The sequence below is a fragment of the Oncorhynchus mykiss genome, chromosome 4 (assembly GCF_013265735.2).
Source record: "Oncorhynchus mykiss isolate Arlee chromosome 4, USDA_OmykA_1.1, whole genome shotgun sequence".
Classification (NCBI taxonomy): Eukaryota; Metazoa; Chordata; class Actinopteri; order Salmoniformes; family Salmonidae; genus Oncorhynchus; species Oncorhynchus mykiss.
This window is the reverse complement of record NC_048568.1, coordinates 37,806,044-37,826,650: the sequence shown is the minus strand read 5'-3', so window position 1 is coordinate 37,826,650 and position 20,607 is coordinate 37,806,044. Positions and strand designations below refer to the sequence as shown.

The following is a 20,607-nucleotide window of genomic DNA, read 5'->3' as shown; positions in this document are numbered from 1 at the left end:
TACAACAGGACATTCTGGATGGCCTTTTATAGCACTGGAGAGCCTGAAAAAAAATGGATTATCATTTTAAGTGAATAAATACATCCAGCCTGTGGATTGGACAGGAGCATTAGAGGAGTAATTTCACTTTGATTGTCATCCAGGTTAGACTCTTACACATCAGGCTTGATTAATAGATTTCAGAATCAGACCATCCTGCTGGCTTGGGTGGCATCCTGCTGATTTTACTGGTTACTCTGTACTGTTTGAATAAATCTGTCATTTTATCCCGGGCTCAGACCTTTTTTTATTTTCAATGTGGCCTGAAAATGAAAAACTATCCTTCCCGTAATCATCTACTTGTCATTTTATCCCTATTAAAATATTGTAACCTCATGGGAAATAATCAGAGTACAAGCTCCTGTGATTGGACGAACAGTGAGGTGGTTTTGAACAAGATGCAAGGAAGAGCTGTTCCACACAGAGCATAGAGAGAACTTTATGGTGCTACTGTGGTAACTGCGTAGAAAGAATTTATGGGGCTACCGTGGTAACTGCGTATAGAGGAATTTATGGTGCTACCGTGGTAACTGCGTAGAGAACTTTATGGGGCTACCGTGGTAACTGCATAGAGAGAACTTTATGGGGCTACCGTGGTAACTGTAGAGAACTTTATGGGGCTACCGTGGTAACTGTAGAGAACTTTATGGGGCTACCGTGGTAACTGCGTAGAGAACTTTATGGGGCTACCGTGGTAACTGCGTAGAGAGAACTTTATGGGGCTACCGTGGTAACTGCGTAGAGAGAACTTTATGGGGCTACTGTGGTAACTGCGTAGAGAGAACTTAATGGGGCTACCGTGGTAACTGCGTAGAGAGAACTTTATGGGGCTACCGTGGTAACTGTGTAGAGATAACTTTATGGGGCTGCCGTGGTAACTGTGTAGAGAGAACTTTATGGGGCTGCCGTGGTAACTGCGTAGAGAGAACTTTATGGGGCTACCGTGGTAACTGTGTAGAGAGAACTTTATGGGGCTGCCGTGGTAACTGCGTAGAGAGAACTTTATGGGGCTGCCGTGGTAACTGCGTAGAGAGAACTTTATGGGGCTACCGTGGTAACTGTGTAGAGAGAACTTTATGGGGCTACCGTGTTAACTGCGTAGAGAACTTTATGGGGCTGCCGTGGTAACTGCGTAGAGAGAACTTTATGGGGCTACCGTGGTAACTGCGTAGAGAGAACTTAATGGGGCTACCGTGGTAACTGCGTAGAGATTGTACACAGACATACTAGTTTTGCTCAGTTTTAGTATAATAGTGACTATCAGGATACTTTTTAATATTGTGGAAGATATGTTTTCTAGACTGAATCAGGTTTGTTCTCTGACATGATGATTTGGAGAGTAAATGATTGTGTTAGTTCTATTGGTTTTATCTGACTAGTTTGATGTGCTGTGGAGCAGTTGTAGCTGACACTGTGACGTGTTGCTGTAAGACAGATTCACGTAGACTATTGACGTTTGTGTGTCTATCATTCATTGCCTTAACACACACTTTGGTATTAGTCCTGTAGTTTGTAGCAGTTTGAGAGAAGTGTGTTTTTAATATATTAAAAAAAATATATATATATATTTCCATGACATGCTGTGAGAGCGGTGCCGATCTGATCCGGGCCTCTCAGTGCCTCTCTCCTAGCCTGGGTTCCTTGCCTGGGTTCGTTGCCTGGCCTCTGTCTTTTAGGGTGTAATGGTATTGTTCTGTCTCTTATGTTCCAAGGCATTATATTGTGTTGCTAGCAAGCGCCCCCACCGAGAAGCAGCACCTGGAATGGTGAGTATTGACAAAAACATATACAAACTGGAAAAACCTTGATGAGCATTAGATGATGAGGGGTGGAGACCTGGTGTGTACCATGTATTGCATTTCATCTGTTTCAATGTTGCTCCTAAAGCCAAAAGATGAGTCTTTTATCAGACTAGTGTTGGGGAATAGATTGCTAAAAGTACTGTTTGTCTCTGTCCCTGCAGGGTTGGTCTAGTTGAGTCTAAGATCAGGATCCTTGTGGGAAACCTGGAGAAGAATGAGTTCATAACGTTGGCCCATGTCAACCCCCAGTCATTCCCTGGACCCAAGGAAAGCAGGGAAAAGTGAGTTTGTTATTGAGCTGGGACATTTCATTGATTTCATTTATTTATGCAAGATTGTAACAAACTCTTACTTGACCATGGACAAGGTCTCTTTCTTTTATAACTCTGTGTGTCTCTGAATCCCTGTGTCTCTCTCTCTCTCTCTCTCTGTGTCTCTCTCTCTCTGTGTCTCTCTCTCTTTGTCTCTCTCTCTGTGTCACTGTATCCCTGTGTCTCTCTCTGTCTCTTTCTCTCTGTGTCTCTCTCTGTGTCTCTGTGTCTCTCTCTCTCTGTGTCTCTCTCTCTGTGTGTGTCTCTCTCTGTGTCTCTCTCTCTGTGTCTCTCTCTCTTTCTCTCTGTGTCTCTCTCTGTATCTTTCTCTCTGTGTCTCTCTCTCTGTCTCTTTCTCTCTCTCTCTGTCTCTCTGTCTCTCTCTCTCTCTGTCTCTCTCTCTCTCTCTCTCTGTCTCTCTCTGTGTCTCTCTCTCTGTGTCTCTCTCTCTGTGTCTCTCTTTCTGTGTCTCTGTATCTCTGTGTCTCTGTCTGTCTCAGAGAGGAGGTCAGCACCATGTGGGTGATAGGGGTTATCTTTAAGAAGATGGAGACATCAGAGAACCTCAACGTTGACCTGACCATTGACATCCAGTCCTTTACTGACACGGGTATGATCACCTCACTCAAACAGTCGATCGCCATGGGAACGCCATGTGATGTAGAATTAGAAACGTTCCAGATTTGGAAGATTATTGTCCTGTTTTCTGTATTTGTATCTATTGTATCTATTATTTGACACAAACTGATGCTAATGTTCTATAACAAGGACCATAATCCTAGTTATTTTCTAAATGTTTCCTGCAGTGTATCGCCAGGCCATCAGCAGTAAGATGTTCGAGGCAGACATGAAGATCCAGGCCATGCATGTGAAGAAGAGACAACTGCATCAGCTACTGCCCAGCCTGGTCATGCCCAAACGCAGAAAGGTACGAAAGACTCCCATTTCCTTATCCTCCACCTCTGATCAACCTACTTATGTTATTGACCATTCAGATATGCATCTTCAGCTGGTGTTTTTAACTCTCTAGAAGTGGAACAGATACTCTGTCTCTAATTTCGCTGACTGACTGCTTCCTGTTACCCGTGTCATTTTGTTCTGTCCCCCAGCACTCTACAGAGGGGCTTCGTCAGATGAATGACAGTAGTCTGGACCTATCGCTGGACAGTGACAACAGCATGTCAGTGCCCTCCCCCACAGCCTTGTCAGCCGCAGTGCCCACGTCGACCCCAGTGAAGAGTGGCCCGCTAGGTCCCCCTCCCAGTCCCATCGCGGCAGCAGCCAGCCAACCAGAGATCCAAGCTTCCACTATGAGTCCGCCAGCTGTGAAGAGACCTGGTTCCCCTATGCAAGAAGAGAGGAAGAGGTTAAAATCAGACTCTGAGGTATTCTATTCAATATTAATTGCCATCGTGCAGCCAGGAGTTTACAGAATGTACACACCATGTACAAGTTTATTGTTGTTGCAGGTGTTTGTTGCTGCCATTTTGGGACAGTAGACTCCAGTTATTGATCCTGTTTGATAATGTTCTCCTCTGTTTCCTGTAGGAGTCAGCCACTGAGAGACAGACCTCAGGAGACTCCGTCCCCAGCAGCCAGACCACCTCTCCTCCCCCCACCATGGGTCCTCCAGCGGCCCCCCAAACCCCCTCCCCTCCCGCTACCATGGGTCCTCCAGCGGCCCCCCAAACCCCCTCCCTTCCCGCTACCATGGGTCCTCCAGTGGCCCACAAGACCCCCTCTCCTCCCCCCACCATAGGTCCCCCAGTGGCCCACAAGACCCCTAACCAGGAGGTGCTGGAGGAGAAGAGCCCTAAGGAGCACCAGATGGAGGACCCCTCCATAGTCCCAGAGACAAAGACAGAGGATAGTGGTGCAGCTAGCGTTGGAGAGGGGGGCACCTCTGTGGAGGCAGAGGTACACAACAAGCTTATCGTCATGGCCCAATTTCATGTATGGATACCATTTTTATGTCTCTGCGTCTCCTATTGTATTGCAGAAGTTGACTGCAGATATTCACATTTATTGAAAAACTTCAAATAAATAGTTTGGATGGTGTTGAAAAACCATCTTGTGGCTTTTTCCAAATACCTTGGTATACGGTATACTGCCCCGGCCTAGTACTTGTGATAAACTGTTCTGTGGGTCCTGGTGTTGCCAGGTGAATGATAGTTGTGATGAACTGTTCTGTGGGCCCTTGTGTTGCCAGGTCAATGATAGTTGTGATAAACTGTTCTGTGGGCCCTTGTGTTGCCAGGTCAATGATAGTTGTGATAAACTGTTCTGTGGGCCCTTGTGTTGCCAGGTGAATGATAGTTGTGATGAACTGTTCTGTGGGCCCTTGTGTTGCCAGGTCAATGATAGTTGTGATAAACTGTTCTGTGGGCCCTTGTGTTGCCAGGTCAATGATAGTTGTGATAAACTGTTCTGTGGGCCCTTGTGTTGCCAGGTCAATGATAGTTGTGATGAACTGTTCTGTGGGCCCTTGTGTTGCCAGGTCAATGATAGTTGTGATAAACTGTTCTGTGGGCCCTTGTGTTGCCAGGTCAATGATAGTTGTGATAAACTGTTCTGTGGGCCCTTGTGTTGCCAGGTCAATGATAGTTGTGATAAACTGTTCTGTGGGCCCTTGTGTTGCCAGGTCAATGAGGACAGTATATCTGAGGAGATGGCGGCTTCTGAAGGGGAAGTGAAGATGGAGGCAAACATTACGGTATCAGCTCTACTTTTGTGTCCCATCCCTCTCTTTCTCCCTCTCTCTCGCTCAATTTTATTCAAAAAGCTTTATTGGCATGGGAAACATATGTTTACATTGCCAAAGCAAGTGAAATAGACAAAAACAAAAGGGAAATAAACAATCAGAAATGAACAGTAAATATTACACTCACAAGAGAGTATCTCTCTCTCTCTTATATTTATTTATTTATATATATATATATATATATATATATATAATTCTAGGTAGGCTACAGGTAATTTTCTCCACTTTGGTCTGTTTATATTGTGAATATTGCAGCCAAACAACAACTTAATAATCTCTCTCTCCCCTCAGAGAATGGTGAGTACGGATCTGTCTGACGTGCCTCTCTTGCCAGCCAACCCCATTCCAGTGGTGAAGAACTCTATCAAGCTTCGTCTCAGCAGGTAGGAGAGGCCAGACAGACGCACCAATCCAGCCCCCCCGACCCCTGACCCCTGACCGCTACGGTGGATGTTCTAAGACCTACTTGTCCTCTGTCCTTTGCCACGGAATGCCCACAGTGCTGCAGACAGACACACAGACAGACAGACAGGGCGGACGCACAGGCGACTAGACAGACAGCGCTCTCTCGACTAGGGACATTGTCGGTTGACATGCCAGGGCGTAGTTGCAACTATCTTCACAAGAGGGCGATGTTGCCCTTCTACTGGATTCTCCCAGGCAGCTTCCAACCTCTACCTTACTGGTTAAATTTAAAGTTGTCCCATAGGCACAGATCTGGGATCAGCTTACCTTCCCCTGTGTCTTCACCTTAACCATTTAGGCATCTTCATCCTACTTCTTCCAGAGCTGCTGGAAGGAGTAGAATGTTGCACAAAGATGTCACCGTGACTCTGCAGACAGACAGACGTGCTCACGTTCGCCAGTTCGAACCTGTTATTTCCGGTCTTCTATAACGGATTAGAGATGACTACAGGTTATGACACCTTGTTCCCTATAGCAGGGTTAATAAAATCTGACCCCTACGAGGAGCCTGCTGCTTTTCTATTCTACCTGGTGTCCCAGGTCTAAATCAATAGACTGGACCAATGAAAAGTGACTGGACCAATGAAAAGTGGAACTGGCTTGGAGGCCCTATATAGTCCACTACTTATAACCCTGGTCATTATATAAAGGGAATCGGCTGCCGTTCTGTATCCGTCTATAATCCACGGACAGGTAGTCGCTGTCTGTCAGGTAACTGTTGGGATACGAGGTGGCCTTCAGGGTATACAGGTAGTGAAATGAGGGGGGCGCATCATAAAGATGTCCACGCTGTCATCGCTTGCAGCTACACGCTTGGAACTACATCAGGTTTGTGTACATGTACAACACAATAACTTTGACCAAAAAAACAACCCTGAATATCTCAGAATGTCTCTGTGAACAGGATGGCGTAGTTTCTCTTGTCTAGGATGCATGTTTATAATCTAGAGATGACAAAAAAGGAGTTAAGAGTTTAGTCATCTTTCTACATTCACGCTGACGTTCAGATTATCTGTGATTTATGTCCGAGGACTGCTACAGTAAGAAAATGCAGTAGCAGAGTGCTGTAGGCCGAGTGTAGAGTAGCGAGGTGGTCTGGTGTCTGACTGAAGCGTTCAGATATACATTGTATAGAATCAAAATGATTAGAATGGGCATAGAACAAATGTAGATTCTATGTATACATGCATTGTACAGTAACCATTAGTGTCTGTCTTGTACAATAACATTAAAATGATGAAAAACAATGCTTTTCTTTTGCTTAGAATATAAAGGACTTGATCTTTCGCCTTGGTGATTTTTATTTTTTTGCATAAAATGGTGCGATTTGAATCAAGATAATTATTCTAACATTGCATAGAGGGTTTAGTTCGTAAAAACCAATTGTCTTTGTTGGTTATTCATTTAGGATCTTCTTGTTCTCGTCGTAATGGATGTGGACTTTGTGGGAATAGTCAACGGGTTTAAATGTGTTAGTAGGATTAGCAAACAAAGTAACAAAGTAATTTTTTTCTTTTTTTAAGTTTAAAAACAATATGTCCTGACTTTTAACATTTGAACTTTCTCAATATTTTCTAGATGTATTAACAAAACAATACTTTTTTGGGGGTTTTGTTTGTGCTAACCGTGTGGACTTGTATGGTGATGATGAATCTGAAGACCACTGTCAACCTACAGTGTGTTAATCAACATGTACAGATGTTTTTCTTCAATGACTACCATTTTAAATGTTATGTCCCCTGTTCTTACAATGCTTTTTTTTTTTCTTATGCGTGTTTGTAAGGATGAGGTATTGTACTTTCTTTTTTTTTTCACAAATAAAGGTCTGCCTTGTTGAGGAGATATGCTTGTGTTCTTGTTCAAAGTGAGCCACGACTGCATGAGGAAAAAGTTCCAACACAGTCGCATAACACCCCAGCAGACTCTTTCTTACCCCAACAGACTCTTTCTTACCCCAGCAGACTCTTTCTTACCCCAGCTGACTCTTTCTTACCCCAGCAGACTCTTTCTTACCCCAGCAGACTCTTTCTTACCCCAGCAGACTCTTTCTTACCCCAGCAGACTCTTTCTTACCCCAGCAGACTCTTTCTTACCCCAGCTGACTCTTTCTTACCCCAGCTGACTCTTTCTTACCCCAGCTGACTCTTTCTTACCCCAGCTGACTCTTTCTTACCCCAACAGACTCTTTCTTACCCCAGCTGACTCTTTCTTACCCCAGCTGACTCTTTCTTACCCCAGCAGACTCTTTCTTACCCCAGCTGACTCTTTCTTACCCCAACAGACTCTTTCTTACCCCAACAGACTCTTTCTTACCCCAGCAGACTCTTTCTTACCCCAGCAGACTCTTTCTTAACCCAGCTGACTCTTTCTTACCCCAACAGACTCTTTCTTACCCCAACAGACTCTTTCTTACCCAGCTGACTCTTTCTTACCCCAATAGACTCTTTCTTACCCCAGCTGACTCTTTCTTACCCCAACAGACTCTTTCTTACCCCAGCAGACTCTTTCTTACCCCAACAGACTCTTTCTTACCCCAGCAGACTCTTTCTTACCCCAACAGACTCTTTCTTACCCCAGCTGACTCTTTCTTACCCCAGCTGACTCTTTCTTACCCCAGCTGACTCTTTCTTACCCCAACAGACTCTTTCTTACCCCAACAGACTCTTTCTTACCCCAACAGACTCTTTCTTACCCCAACAGACTTTCTTACCCCAGCAGACTCTTTCTTACCCCAACAGACTCTTTCTTACCCCAGCTGACTCTTTCTTACCCCAGCTGACTCTTTCTTACCCCAGCTGACTCTTTCTTACCCCAGCTGACTCTTTCTTACCCCAGCTGACTCTTTCTTACCCCAGCAGACTCTTTCTTACCCCAACAGACTCTTTCTTACCCCAGCTGACTCTTTCTTACCACAGCTGACTCTTTCTTACCCCAGCTGACTCTTTCTTACCCCAGCTGACTCTTTCTTACCCCAGCTGACTCTTTCTTACCCCAGCTGACTCTTTCTTACCCCAGCTGACTCTTTCTTACCCCAACAGACTCTTTCTTACCTCAACAGACTCTTTCTTACCCCAACAGACTCTTTCTTACCCCAACAGATGACTCTTTCTTACCCCAGCTGACTCTTTCTTACCCCAACAGACTCTTTCTTACCCCGACAGACTCTTTCTTACCCCAACAGACTCTTTCTTACCCCAGCTGACTCTTTCTTACCCCAACAGACTCTTTCTTACCCCAACAGACTCTTTCTTACCCCTGCTGTTTCCCCATCTCGGGTCCTCGAGAACTGAAGTGGTGCACGTTTTGGTTTCTGTCCTAGCACTACACAGCTGATTCAATTGATCAACTAATCATTAAAGATTGATGGTTTCGAATAAGCTGTGTAGTGTTAGTGCAAAACCAGAACGTGCCCCAGGACCGAGTTGGGGAAGTCCTGGGTTGTTGATTTGTGCTATACGAGACCTATGGTTTAAATGGCAATGCTTACACTATCAGATGTTTTATCACATTTCTGTTCATTTTAAAATCTTACTTTTTAACTTGATTTACCACATTACAGTGAAATCTAAGAAAAAAATCCTAAATTATTTGTAAATCTGAAGTAAATGTATAAAGTAGGAAATACATTTCCTTTTTGCTTCTTAAGTATCTCAACTCCTAGCAGACGAAGAGACTGGTATACCCAGAGTAGTCTAGTAGACGAAGAGACTGGTATACCCAGAGTAGTCTAGTAGACGAAGAGACTGGTATACCCAGGGAGCAGTCTCCTAGTAGACGAAGAGACTGGTATACCCAGGGAGCAGTCTCCTAGTAGATGAAGAGACTGGTATACCCAGGGAGCAGTCTCCTAATAGATGAAGTGACTGGTATACCCAGGGAGCAGTCTCCTAGTAGACGAAGAGACTGGTATACCCAGGGAGCAGTCTCCTAGTAGACGAAGAGACTGGTGTACCCAGGGAGCAGTCTCCTAGTAGACGAAGAGACTGGTGTACCCAGGGAGCAGTCTCCTAATAGATGAAGAGACTGGTATACCCAGGGAGCAGTCTCCTAGTAGATGAAGAGAAATACTGGAATACTCCGAGTGTAGTCCCACAAGTCAGACGACAGTTTCTGAAATATCACAACAGAAATGTAAAAGACTGGAAACTGTGGCTACGCAGAGAGCATGCTCATAACTTGTCCTAGTTAAAGTTGTAGTCTGTTGTTATTCCTGTGTGCCTCCGAATCTTCCTATCTGCATCCCGAGCCGGTCTGAATTCCCCAAGATGTTAGACAGAGCTTGTAAGAGTGTGTTGTTGCTTAGGAACAGAACAGTCTTCCTCTTTACTCAGCAGGTGGTCAGTCTGTCTTTGGAATATATTTGATTGGACACACACACACACACCAGTTTTATTCACTCCCAGGTCATGTTTATCCTTAGTTTATGTATGGCTTCAATATGGTCAGATGTTTGCATTCACATCTCTGCTTTAAATAGGGGTCTAACTTTGACTATAGGTCCTATGTATTTACAGCAAGCCGTATTCGTGTCCGTGACTAGGTGCGTTCGGTCAATGGTAAAGAATACTAAACTTGGTAGTTCGTATTGCCTGTCTTTGATGGCTGTTCCTATTGCATCACTTTAAAAGCAGTGCATGTGTGCTTAGCTAGGCTAATTCAGATGGATCCTCATTGTCGGCAGCAGTGACCCTGCACCATAGAAAATGCATAGGAATGTCCATTCTATTTCAAATGCTACTCCACCATACAAACGGTCCTCCGTAGAGATGTGTTAAATAACTGTTCTGTGTGCTGTCCTCATCAATATTCCCCTACATTAGGCTTTCATCCAGAGGTGTGTCTGGCTGCTCTGTGGGAGTGATCCGGGCTGGGCTGTTGGTCTCCCCCAGTGTTGTGACTCCTCTTAGCCCAGTAGAATGCTCTCTGTTTTGGAGAAGCCCAGGGCACGGCCCCCCGTCTTCCCTCTGGGAGAGACCCAGGCTATCCTTGTGTTGTGTTCCCTCTTAGCCCAACAGAGTGCTCTCTGTGTGGGATAGCGGCCTAGGGCATGGCCCCTCATCTTCCTGCTGGGAGAGACCCAGGCTATCCTTGTGTTGTGTTCCCTCTTAGCCCAACAGAGTGCTCTCTGTTTTGGAGAAGCCCAGGGCACGGCCCCCCGTCTTCCCTCTGGGAGAGACCCAGGCTATCCTTGTGTTGTGTCCCCTCTTAGCCCAACAGAGTGCTCTGTGTGGGGTAGCGGCCCAGGGCACGGCCCTCCTGTCCTCCTGCTGGGTCTCCATCTGCTGGAGGTTGTTAGACCACCAGATTGATGACGGGACAAGGAGTAAATGACGTTTACCATGTGAGTGACAGAGAGGTTCTGTACCACACTCGCCACGGGCAACGTGCCAATGCTGGTGGGGAGGGCATGGTCTGGCAATGCCCTCCCGATCATACCATACCTGTCATTGATGTTCCCCTCTTAGATGCATATTAAATCTCTCCTGACTGTTTTCAAGCGTCTCCACTCAACAAATCAGGTGATAAAAGCAGGAGCGGCTTTCAAAAAATGAGAGGTGAGATGAAAACACATGAATGCTACTGTGCTTTCTATCTTGAAAGGGAAGGGAGATGCCGCAATGTTTAGAGGTTTCCTTCTCAAGGAGATCTGAGAAGATAAACTGAGACAGTGCTCTGAGTGATCTGACCAGTTCTATAGCGGAGAGAAGGCTGCTGTGTCATGGCAGACAGGTTGATGTCATGTCTAGATTGGATACAGCTTATGTCAAAAGCAGAATTTTTTTTGTGTGTATTTTTTCTAAACCTTTTTCTAACCTTAACCTAATTATCCTAACCTGATAGTTAATTCTCCAAACCTGATAGTTAATTCTCCTAACCTGATGTGTTAATTCTCCTAACCTGATGTGTTAATTCTCCTAACCTGATAGTTAATTCTCCAAACCTGCTGTGTAAATTCTCATATCCTTCTAATCAATTTTGACAAGCTGTATCCTTTCTAGTCAAAACCGGTTGAGGGTGTGGATGCCTTGTTGTACTGTTGGAGGTAAGCAAAGGTACAATTAGCAAAGGCTTGGCTCTAGAGGAGACAGTAGAGAAAGGGGGATACCTAGTCAGTTGCACAACTGAATGCATTCAACTGAAATGTGTCTTCCGCATTTAACCCAACCCCTCTGAATCAGAGAGGTCCGGGTGGGCTGTCTTAATCGACGTCCACACCATCAGTTGTTGTCGTGGGTTGACGGCCTTGAACACATGTATCGTAACCACATTCTCTTAGCAGGAGAATGTTTGTGCTCCGACCTCAAGCGGTTGATTTGTCAATCCCATTTCAACCTTATCCCTGTACTAGCTTCCTCTCTGGTCCTGTACCAGTACCCCCACCCCCAGTCCCTATACCAACCCCAGTACTTCTCTACCACCTCAGTTGCCATCCAAACCATGCCTGGCTACCCAGACTATCCTTGCTCTAGCCAAACGCTACGCCACGCCCACAGACGTTAGTTTCTTCTCTGCAATGAGTCTGGATCTGAGTACCTCTCCGACCCTTCACCGAATGCCAACATATTCAGGGCCGTCTAATTGGTTCATAAACCGATGGGTGGGGCCAGATCCAGAACACACGTGGGTAAAGCGGCGGGTTTGAACATTCCTCATTGGCTTTGATACTATAATGGGTTAGAGACGATCCAATCGCCGAGGACTTTGTTTTGTACAGCACCCCTTGTGCCCATCGTCACCACAAAGGACTTAAATCCAACACCCCAGTCATGTGGCACCTCTTGGCCGCTGGTCACACTCTCTTTCACGGGCGCTTGCACTACACAAAACCTAATTAAGGCCTTCATATGCAAATGAGCGTCTCCACAGCTGCTGGCACAGCCTGGCAGCCTCCGCCTCTCGAGGTTTGTCAGGAGGCGAGGATGGGGCTCGGGGTCCTGGTGACGAGGAAGGGGGCTGAGGTGGAGGCCTCTCTCTCTCTCTGTAGAACTGCACAGGCCTTAGAGAAATGTAGAGTGGCATAAGCCTTTACTGTACTGTGTCATTTCAACCAAACTCCAGAATTAGCATTGTCATATAGAAATGTATCACCTGAGTCATCAGCCGATCTGGAGTACCTAGACCACTGGTGGAAAAAGTACCCAATTGTCATAAGTGAGCGGACCAAGTAATTGGGCTTCACTCTAAAGCGGAAAGGTGGAATAAACGAGTCAGGAGTAAGGTGGAATAAACGAGTCAGGAGTAGGTTTTCTGGATTGAACACAGTTCTCTATTGAGGGCATTGGGTCAACACAAACACTCCAACATAATCAATGAACATCTTCCAAGGAAAAACATACATCTTCTTCTCCAGATGAAACAGGAACACAATACGATTATCTTTAAACTACAACAAAAGTCACGGGCTTGTCACCGTCTTAGTGGTTCTTCCTGGATCGCTCCTCTGTCTCGGTGGCCATCTTCCAGAGATAGTTTTTTCCCCCTGGTCTGCTGGTTCCATACTCTCTCTTATAGGGGAAGGAGAATATGTCATTAGTACCGTCAGCTGTGCTTAATTGCCTCTGGTTACCTTGTCTCCCATGCCTTGTTGGGCTGCTATCCGTGAGCCCAGCCTGCCCTCTGGTTACCTCGTCTCCCATGCCTTGTTGGGCTACTATCTGTGAGCCCAGCCTGCCCTCTGGTTACCTTGTCTCCCATGCCTTGTTGGGCTGCTATCCGTGAGCCCAGCCTGCCCTCTGGTTACCTCGTCTCCCATGCCTTGTTGGGCTACTATCTGTGAGCCCAGCCTGCCCTCTGGTTACCTTGTCTCCCATGCCTTGTTGGGCTGCTATCCGTGAGCCCAGCCTGCCCTCTGGTTACCTCGTCTCCCATGCCTTGTTGGGCTACTATCTGTGAGCCCAGCCTGCCCTCTGGTTACCTTGTCTCCCATGCCTTGTTGGGCTACTATCCGTGAGCCCAGCCTGTCCTCGGGTTACCTCGTCTCCCATGCCTTGTTGGGCTACTATCCGTGAGATCAGCCTGCCCTCTGGTTACCTTGTCTCCCATGCCTTGTTGGGCTACTATCCGTGAGATCAGCCTGCCCTCTGGTGGTCCTTCCACACATACTTGAGTAAAAGTATAGATGCCTTAATAGAAAGTTACTCAAGTGAAAGTCAGCCAGTAAAATACTATTTAAGTAAAAGTCTGAAAGGGATTTGAAATATACTTAAGTATCATAAGTAAATGTAATTGATTAAATATACTTAAGTATCATAAGTAAATGTAATTGATTAAATATACTTAAGTATCATAAGTAAATGTAATTGATTAAATATACTTAAGTATCATAAGTAAATGTAATTGATTAAATATACTTAAGTATCAAAAGTAAAAGTATAAATCATTTAAAATTAATACAACCGGTTCAGACCTTACCTTGAAATGTTTACTTACAAGCCCTTAACCAACAATGCAGTTAAGAAAAATTTAGTTAAGAAAATATTTACTAAATAAACTAAAGTTTAAAAAAAAGTAACACAATAAAATAACAATAACGAAGCTAGAGTATATACAGGGGATATCGATACCGAGTCAATGTGCGGGGTCACAGGTTAGTCAAGGTAATTGAGGTAACACAGTTGAAATCTGAAGTTTACATACACCTTAGCCAAATACATTTAAACTCAGTTTTTCACAATTCCTGACATTTAATCCCAGTAAAAAATTCCCTGTCTTAGGTCAGTTAGGATCACCACTTTAATTTAAGAATGTGAAATGTCAGAATAATAGTAGAGGGATTTATTTCAGCTTTTTATTTCTTTCATCACATTCCCAGTGGGTCAGAAGTTTAATATACACTCAATTAGTATTTGGTAGCATTGCCTTTAAATTGTTTAACTTGGGTCAAATGTTTCGGGTAGCCCTCCACAAGCTTCCCACAATAAGTTGGGTGAATTTTGGCCCATTCCTCCTGACAGAGCTGGTGTAACTGAGTCAGGTTTGTAGGCCTCCTTGCTCACACATGCTTTTTCAGTTCAGCCCACAAATTTTCTTTAGGATTGAGGTCAGGGCTTTGTGATGGCCACTCCAATGCCTTGACATTGTTGTCCTTAAGCCATTTTGCCACAACTTTGGAAGTAAGCTTGGGGTCATTGTCCATTTGGAAGACCCATTTGCGACCAAACTTTAACTGACTGATGTCTTGAGATTTTGCTTCAATATATCCACATATTTTTCCTCCCTCATGTTGCCATCTATTTTGTGAAGTGCACCAGTCCCTCCTGCAGCAAAGCACCCGCACAACATGACGCTGCCACCCCTGTGCTTCACAGTTGGGATGGTGTTTTTCGGCTTGCAAGCCTCCCCCTTTTTCCTCCTAACATAACGATGGTCATTATGGCCAAACAGTTCTATTTTTGTTTCATCAGACCAGAGGACATTTCTCCAAAAAGTACGATCTTTGTCCCCATGTGCAGTTGCAAACCGTAGTCTGGCTTTTTTTATGGCGGTTTTGGAGCAGTGTCTTCTTCCTTGCTGAGCAGCCTTTCAGGTTATGTCGATATAGGACTTGTTTTACTGTGGATGTAGATACTTTTGTACCTGTTTCCTCCAGCATCTTCACAAAGTCCTTCGCTGCGGTTCTTTTGATTAATTTGCACTTTTCACACCAACGTACGTTCTAGGAGACAGAACGCATCTCCTTCCTGAGCGGTATGATGACTGCGTGGTCCCATGGTGTTTATACTTGCATACTATTGTTTGTACAGATGAATGTGATACCTTCAGGCATTTGGAAATTGCTCCCAAGGATGAACCAGACTTGTGGAGGTCTACAATTTTTTTTCTGAGGTCTAGGCTGATTTCATTTGATTTTCCCATGATGTAAAGCAAAGAGGCACTGAGTTTTAAGGTAGGCCTTGAAATACATCCACAGGTACACCTCCAATTGACTCAAATTGTGTCAATTAGCATATCAGAAGCTTCTAAAGCCATGACATCATTATCTGGCATTTTCTAAGCTGTTTAAAGGCCCAGTCAACTTAGTGTATGTAAACTTCTGACCCACTGGAATTGTGATACAGTGAGTTATAAGTGAAATAATCTGTCTGTAAACAATTGTTGGAAAAATTACTTACAGTACGTCATGCACAAAGCAGATGTCCTAACCGACTTGCCAAAACTATAGTTTGTTAACAAGAAATGTGTTGAGTGGATGAAAATGAGTTTTAATGACTCCAACCTAAGTGTATGTAAACTTCCGACTTCAACTGTATATACATGTTGGTAGGGGAAAAGCAGACGGCACCATTTTATTGTGACGGATAGCCAGGAACGCACTCCGACCCTCAGACATTATTTACAGAAGATGTATTTGTGTTAAGTCCGCCAGATCAGAGGCAGTAGGGATGACCACGTGTTGTCTTGATAGGTGCGTGCGTTTGACCATTTGTCTGGCCTGCTCAGCATTCAAATTGTAACAAGTACTTTTGGTTGTCAGGAAAAATGTATGTAGTAAAAAGTACAATATTTTCCTTAGGAATGTAGTGAAGTAAAAGTAGTCAAATGTAAATAGTAAAGTAAAGTACAGATACCCCCCCAAAAAAACACAACTTAGGTAGTACTTTAATGTATTCTTACTTAAGTACTTTACACCAATGACTTAAACTCACTAACAATGAAGTAGACTAGAGGTAGGAAGTACTAGACATGGTCTTCCAAACCTCTCTGTGACTCTTTTATTCAACTACTCAAGTGTCCATAAAAATCTTCCCTTTTCCATTTTGGGTGAATGGAGCTGATATTCTCTCCCCCTCCATACCCCAGGTCCTGTCTTTTCATTGTTGGACTGTCTCCTCTACTCTCCTTTGTCCCTAGTGATCTTAATTACACACCGTGGGCCTGTGCTGCGAGCCGAACGCTCGGCCCCATTTAAATCGGAACACATTTCACCAGCCTCCATTATAGGCCTGCCTGCTTGGCATTTGGTCTTTGTGCCAGTTGCTCTTAAATTACATGCTGCCAATCCCTGTGGGCACTGGGTAGAGGATATGGTAGAAATGAGGTGAGGGAAAGGGGAGAGATACAGTAGGGGGAAACGAGAGACAGAAGCAAAGCTAGAGAAGGGCAAAGCCTCATCATCCACCTGACTTGCCATCCCCTCTATCTCCAGATAACTTCTGATAAGCACGAGATGAAATCCATTCCTATTCATGTCACCTGATTATCAGAATAAACTTAAAGCATTCCTTTGAAAATGTGATTGACCGTTTGAAAGGGTTCTAATTAGGTGTCTTCTCTCTTTTTTTTTTTGTTCTTCTCTTCTTCTCCGGGGCTCAGAGGGCGTATTAGCTGCAGTCAGATTCATCCAGGCCCAAGATGAAGTGAACTCAGGCAGGTCTGATCTGAATGGCTCTGGTCTGATTGAATAATAGATTGTCTTTGTGCGGCCGTGTGTTTAAAAGGGGATAACTACACATCCATTGGAGTGTAATGATTGTAATTACAGCGATGACTGGTCATGTCAAATATGACATGGTGAACCACTGTAATTAACCTTTATTATCTACAGCGACCATGGAGAGGAATGGAATCACACCCTGGAGCTAGCTATCCTCTGTCTCAGGTATCGGCTGGCGTCGGTGTGTTTCACCTTTGCTGTGGCAGGGACAAGGAGCGCTGAACGCATGGGCGAACACATGGGATGGTCCCTGTGGGTGTGTGTTCCTCCTCTCCTCACAGCCCAGACAATGGAAAGGAATACAGCGCCTTCAGAACGTATTCCCACACATTTACTTTTCCCACATTTTGTTGTGTTTGGGATTCAAATTGATTTCGTTTTCAGTTTTTTGTCAACAATCTACACAAAATATTCTGTAATGTCAAGGTGGAAGAGACTAAATATATTCATTAAAAAAAACACACAAAAAACACTAATATCTTGATTAGATAAGTATTCAACCCCTTGAGTCAATACACCTTTGTTTGTGATTACAGCTGAGGGTCTTTCTGAATAAGCGTTCCACAGCTGAATTGCCCATTTCAAAATTATTATTATTAAGTTCTTCAAGCTCTGTCAGATTGGTTGTTGATCATTGCTAGACAACCATTTTCAGGTCTTGCCATAGATTTTCATGCAGATTTAAGTTGAAACTCTTAACTCTGCCTGTTTCTTGGTAAGCAACTCCAACAGAGATTTGGCCTTGTGTTTTAGGTTATTGTTCTGCTGAAAGGTGAATTCATCTCCCAGTGACTGAACCAGGTTTTCCTCTGGGATTTGTCTGTGCTGAGCTCCATTACGTTTATTTTTTATCCTGAAAAACTCACCAGTCCTTAACGATGACAAGCATACCCATAACATGATGTAGCTGCCACTATGCTTGAAAAAATGGAAAGTGGTACTCAGTAATGTTGTATTGGACTTGCCCCAAACACAACACTTTGTATTTAAAGTGTACAGGCTTCCTTCTTTTCACTTTGTCAATTAAGTTAGTATTGTGGAGTAACTGCAATGTTGTTGATCCATCCTCAGTTTTCTCCTAATACAGCCATTAAACTCTGTAGCTGTTTTAAAGTCACCATTGGCCTCATGGTGAAATCCCTGAGCGGTTTCCTTCTTCTCTGGCAGCTGAGTTAGGAAGGATGCCTGTATCTCTGTAGGGACTGGGTGTATTGATACACATTGCTCAAAGGGATATTCAATGTCTGCTTTTCCCAAACAGTTTTACCCATCTACCCTTCTTTGCGAGCCATTGGATAACCTCCCTGGTCTTTGTGGTTGAATCTCTGTTTGAAATTCACTGCTCAACTGAGGGACCTTACAGATAATTGTATGTGTGGGGTACAGAGATGAGGCAGTCATTTAAAAATCACGTTAAACACTATTATTGCACGCAGAGTCCACGCAGCTTATTATGCGATTTGTTAAGCAAATTCTTACTCCAGAACTTATTTAAGCTCGTCATAACAAAAGGGGTTGAGTCAGGGTTACTCAAACTTGGTGCACGGTTAGGTTTTTTGCCCTAGCGCTACACAGCTGATTCAAATAATCAACTAATCATCAAGCTTTGATAATTTGAATCAGCTGTGTAGTTTTAGGGCAAAAAACTAAACGTGCACAGCGCTTCTACACTACTTTCTAGGGAGTTTTTCCTAGCCACCGTGCTTCTACACCTGCATTGTTTGCTGTTTGGGGTTTTAGGCTGGGTTTCTGTACAGCACTTTGAGATATCAGCTGATGTACAAAGGGCTATATAAATACATTTGATTTGATTTTGGGCTCCCAGGGACCGAGTTTGGGAAAGACTGGTTTGAGTACTCCAGACCTTTCAGCTTTTCATTTCTAAAAACATAATTCCACTTTGACACTATGGGGTAATTGTGTGTAGGCCAGTGACAAAAACAATCTAAATGTAATCAACTTTAAATTCAGGCTGTAACTCAACAAAAATGTGGAAAAAGTCAAGGGGTGTGAATACTTTCTGAAGGCACTGTACAGTATTTCCAGTAACTTTGAACATGGGAGAGAATGACAGAAGCAAGTACTGTAATACAGTATTAACTCCATCCTCGTCATCCCTCTAGGGCTATACAATCAATGTAAAGGATGATAAGAATCAGAATGGCCTTCATATCCCAATGAAAGGATGTCTTCTCTCTGTCTGTCTGTCTGTCTGTCTGTCTGTCTGTCTGTCTGTCTGTCTGTCTGTCTGTCTGTCTCTCTCTCTATTTGTCTCTGTCTGTCTGTTTCTCTCTCTCTCTCTCTCTCTGTCTGTCTCTCTCTCTCTTTGTCTGTTCCTCTCTCTCTTTGTCTGTCTCTCTCTATGTCTGTCTCTCTCTCTATGTCTGTCTCTCTCTCTCTCTATGTTTGTCTCTCTCTCTATGTTTGTCTCTCTCTCTCTCTCTATGTCTGTCTCTCTCTCTCTTTGTCTGTCTCTGTCTCTGTCTCTGTCTCTCTCTCTCTCTCTCTCTGTCTCTCTCTCTCTCTTCCTCAGGACACTACTCTATCTCTCTCTCGCTCTCTCTCTCTTCCTCAGGACACTACTCTCTCCCCTTCCTACTGCTCTGGGTGGCTGCTTCATACCTGTCTCTCTCACCCTCTCTTTATTCCCTCCCCCTCTTTCCCCCCTCCATCTTTCTCTCTCCATCACTCTTCCTCAGGACACTACTCTCTCCTCAACTGTACTGGGTGGTGGCTTTTTCCGTTTAATTAGATTTGTTAAAACAATTTTTGAGTGCTTTATTCGCTAAAAGCTCTCTGGGGTTAACATCCACACAGCACTTCTGTTCGGCTTCTTTTCACCAATGGAGCATAAATTATTTAAATTATTCAGAATTGCGCGACCTTTTATCTCACCCCCTTTGAAGGCAGCAAATTAAAAATGCAAATGAATTAACTAATTAATATGCAAATGTATTCATTCCCAGTTCACAATTAGCAATTAAACCTGCAGTGTCTAGAAAGAGCACCGACAAAATTAGCAATTCGAAAAAATAGAAGGCAAGGCCCGGAAAAATGTATTGATGAAATTACTATTGCTGACGATCACCTGTCCCGGTGCAAACGGAATTAATGGAATGTCATGTAGAATACTGGGGAATCTAAGAAGACGGATGTCACAAACAAGAAAATGTCTTGTCATTTTGTATATTTCATAACTCAATCAAAAGTTAATTGAAATATGAGTGCCTGGTAAGGGATGTCTGAGTGTGTGTTGAATTATTAATTTATTTTCCTGTCAGAGAGAGTGGAATTACACAAGATGAATGAATGACATTGACTTCATGTAGCAGAGCTGGCCATAGGCATATCACACTAAAGGGACTGCTAGGACCATTACCAGAAACCAAGGGGAGTCAATCCTCTGAAATACATGACAAAACACCCTCCTTTCAGTTAGACAACCCTTACACGACAAAACACCCTCCTTTCAGTTAGACAACCCTTACACGACAAAACACCCTCCTTTCAGTTAGACAACCCTTACATGACAAAACACCCTCCTTTCAGTTAGACAGCCCTTACATGACAAAACACCCTCCTTTCAGTTAGACAACCCTTACATGACAAAACACCCTCCTTTCAGTTAGACAACCCTTACACGACAAAACACCCTCCTTTCAGTTAGACAACCCTTACACGACAAAACACCCTCCTTTCAGTTATACAACCCTTACACAACAAAACACCCTCCTTTCAGTTAGACAGCCCTTACATGACAAAACACCCTCCTTTCAGTTAGACAACCCTTACATG

The 20,607-nt window shown here is 44.0% G+C and overlaps 1 protein-coding gene across 1 annotated transcript in view; it reads left to right on the top strand.

Annotated features, from left to right (window-relative positions):
• Positions 1–7,220, top strand: part of LOC110522579 (poly(A) polymerase beta) — a 29,662-nt gene extending 22,442 nt beyond the window's left edge. Inside the window, exons 13-20 of the mRNA XM_036976218.1 lie at positions 1,752–1,805; positions 2,003–2,122; positions 2,653–2,762; positions 2,959–3,080; positions 3,262–3,537; positions 3,701–4,069; positions 4,794–4,865; positions 5,205–7,220. Coding sequence (XP_036832113.1) covers positions 1,752–1,805; positions 2,003–2,122; positions 2,653–2,762; positions 2,959–3,080; positions 3,262–3,537; positions 3,701–4,069; positions 4,794–4,865; positions 5,205–5,300 — 1,219 coding nt within the window. The 3' untranslated portion in view covers positions 5,301–7,220. The remainder of the gene's footprint in view (positions 1–1,751; positions 1,806–2,002; positions 2,123–2,652; positions 2,763–2,958; positions 3,081–3,261; positions 3,538–3,700; positions 4,070–4,793; positions 4,866–5,204) is intronic.
• The last annotated feature ends 13,387 nt before the right edge of the window (positions 7,221–20,607 follow it).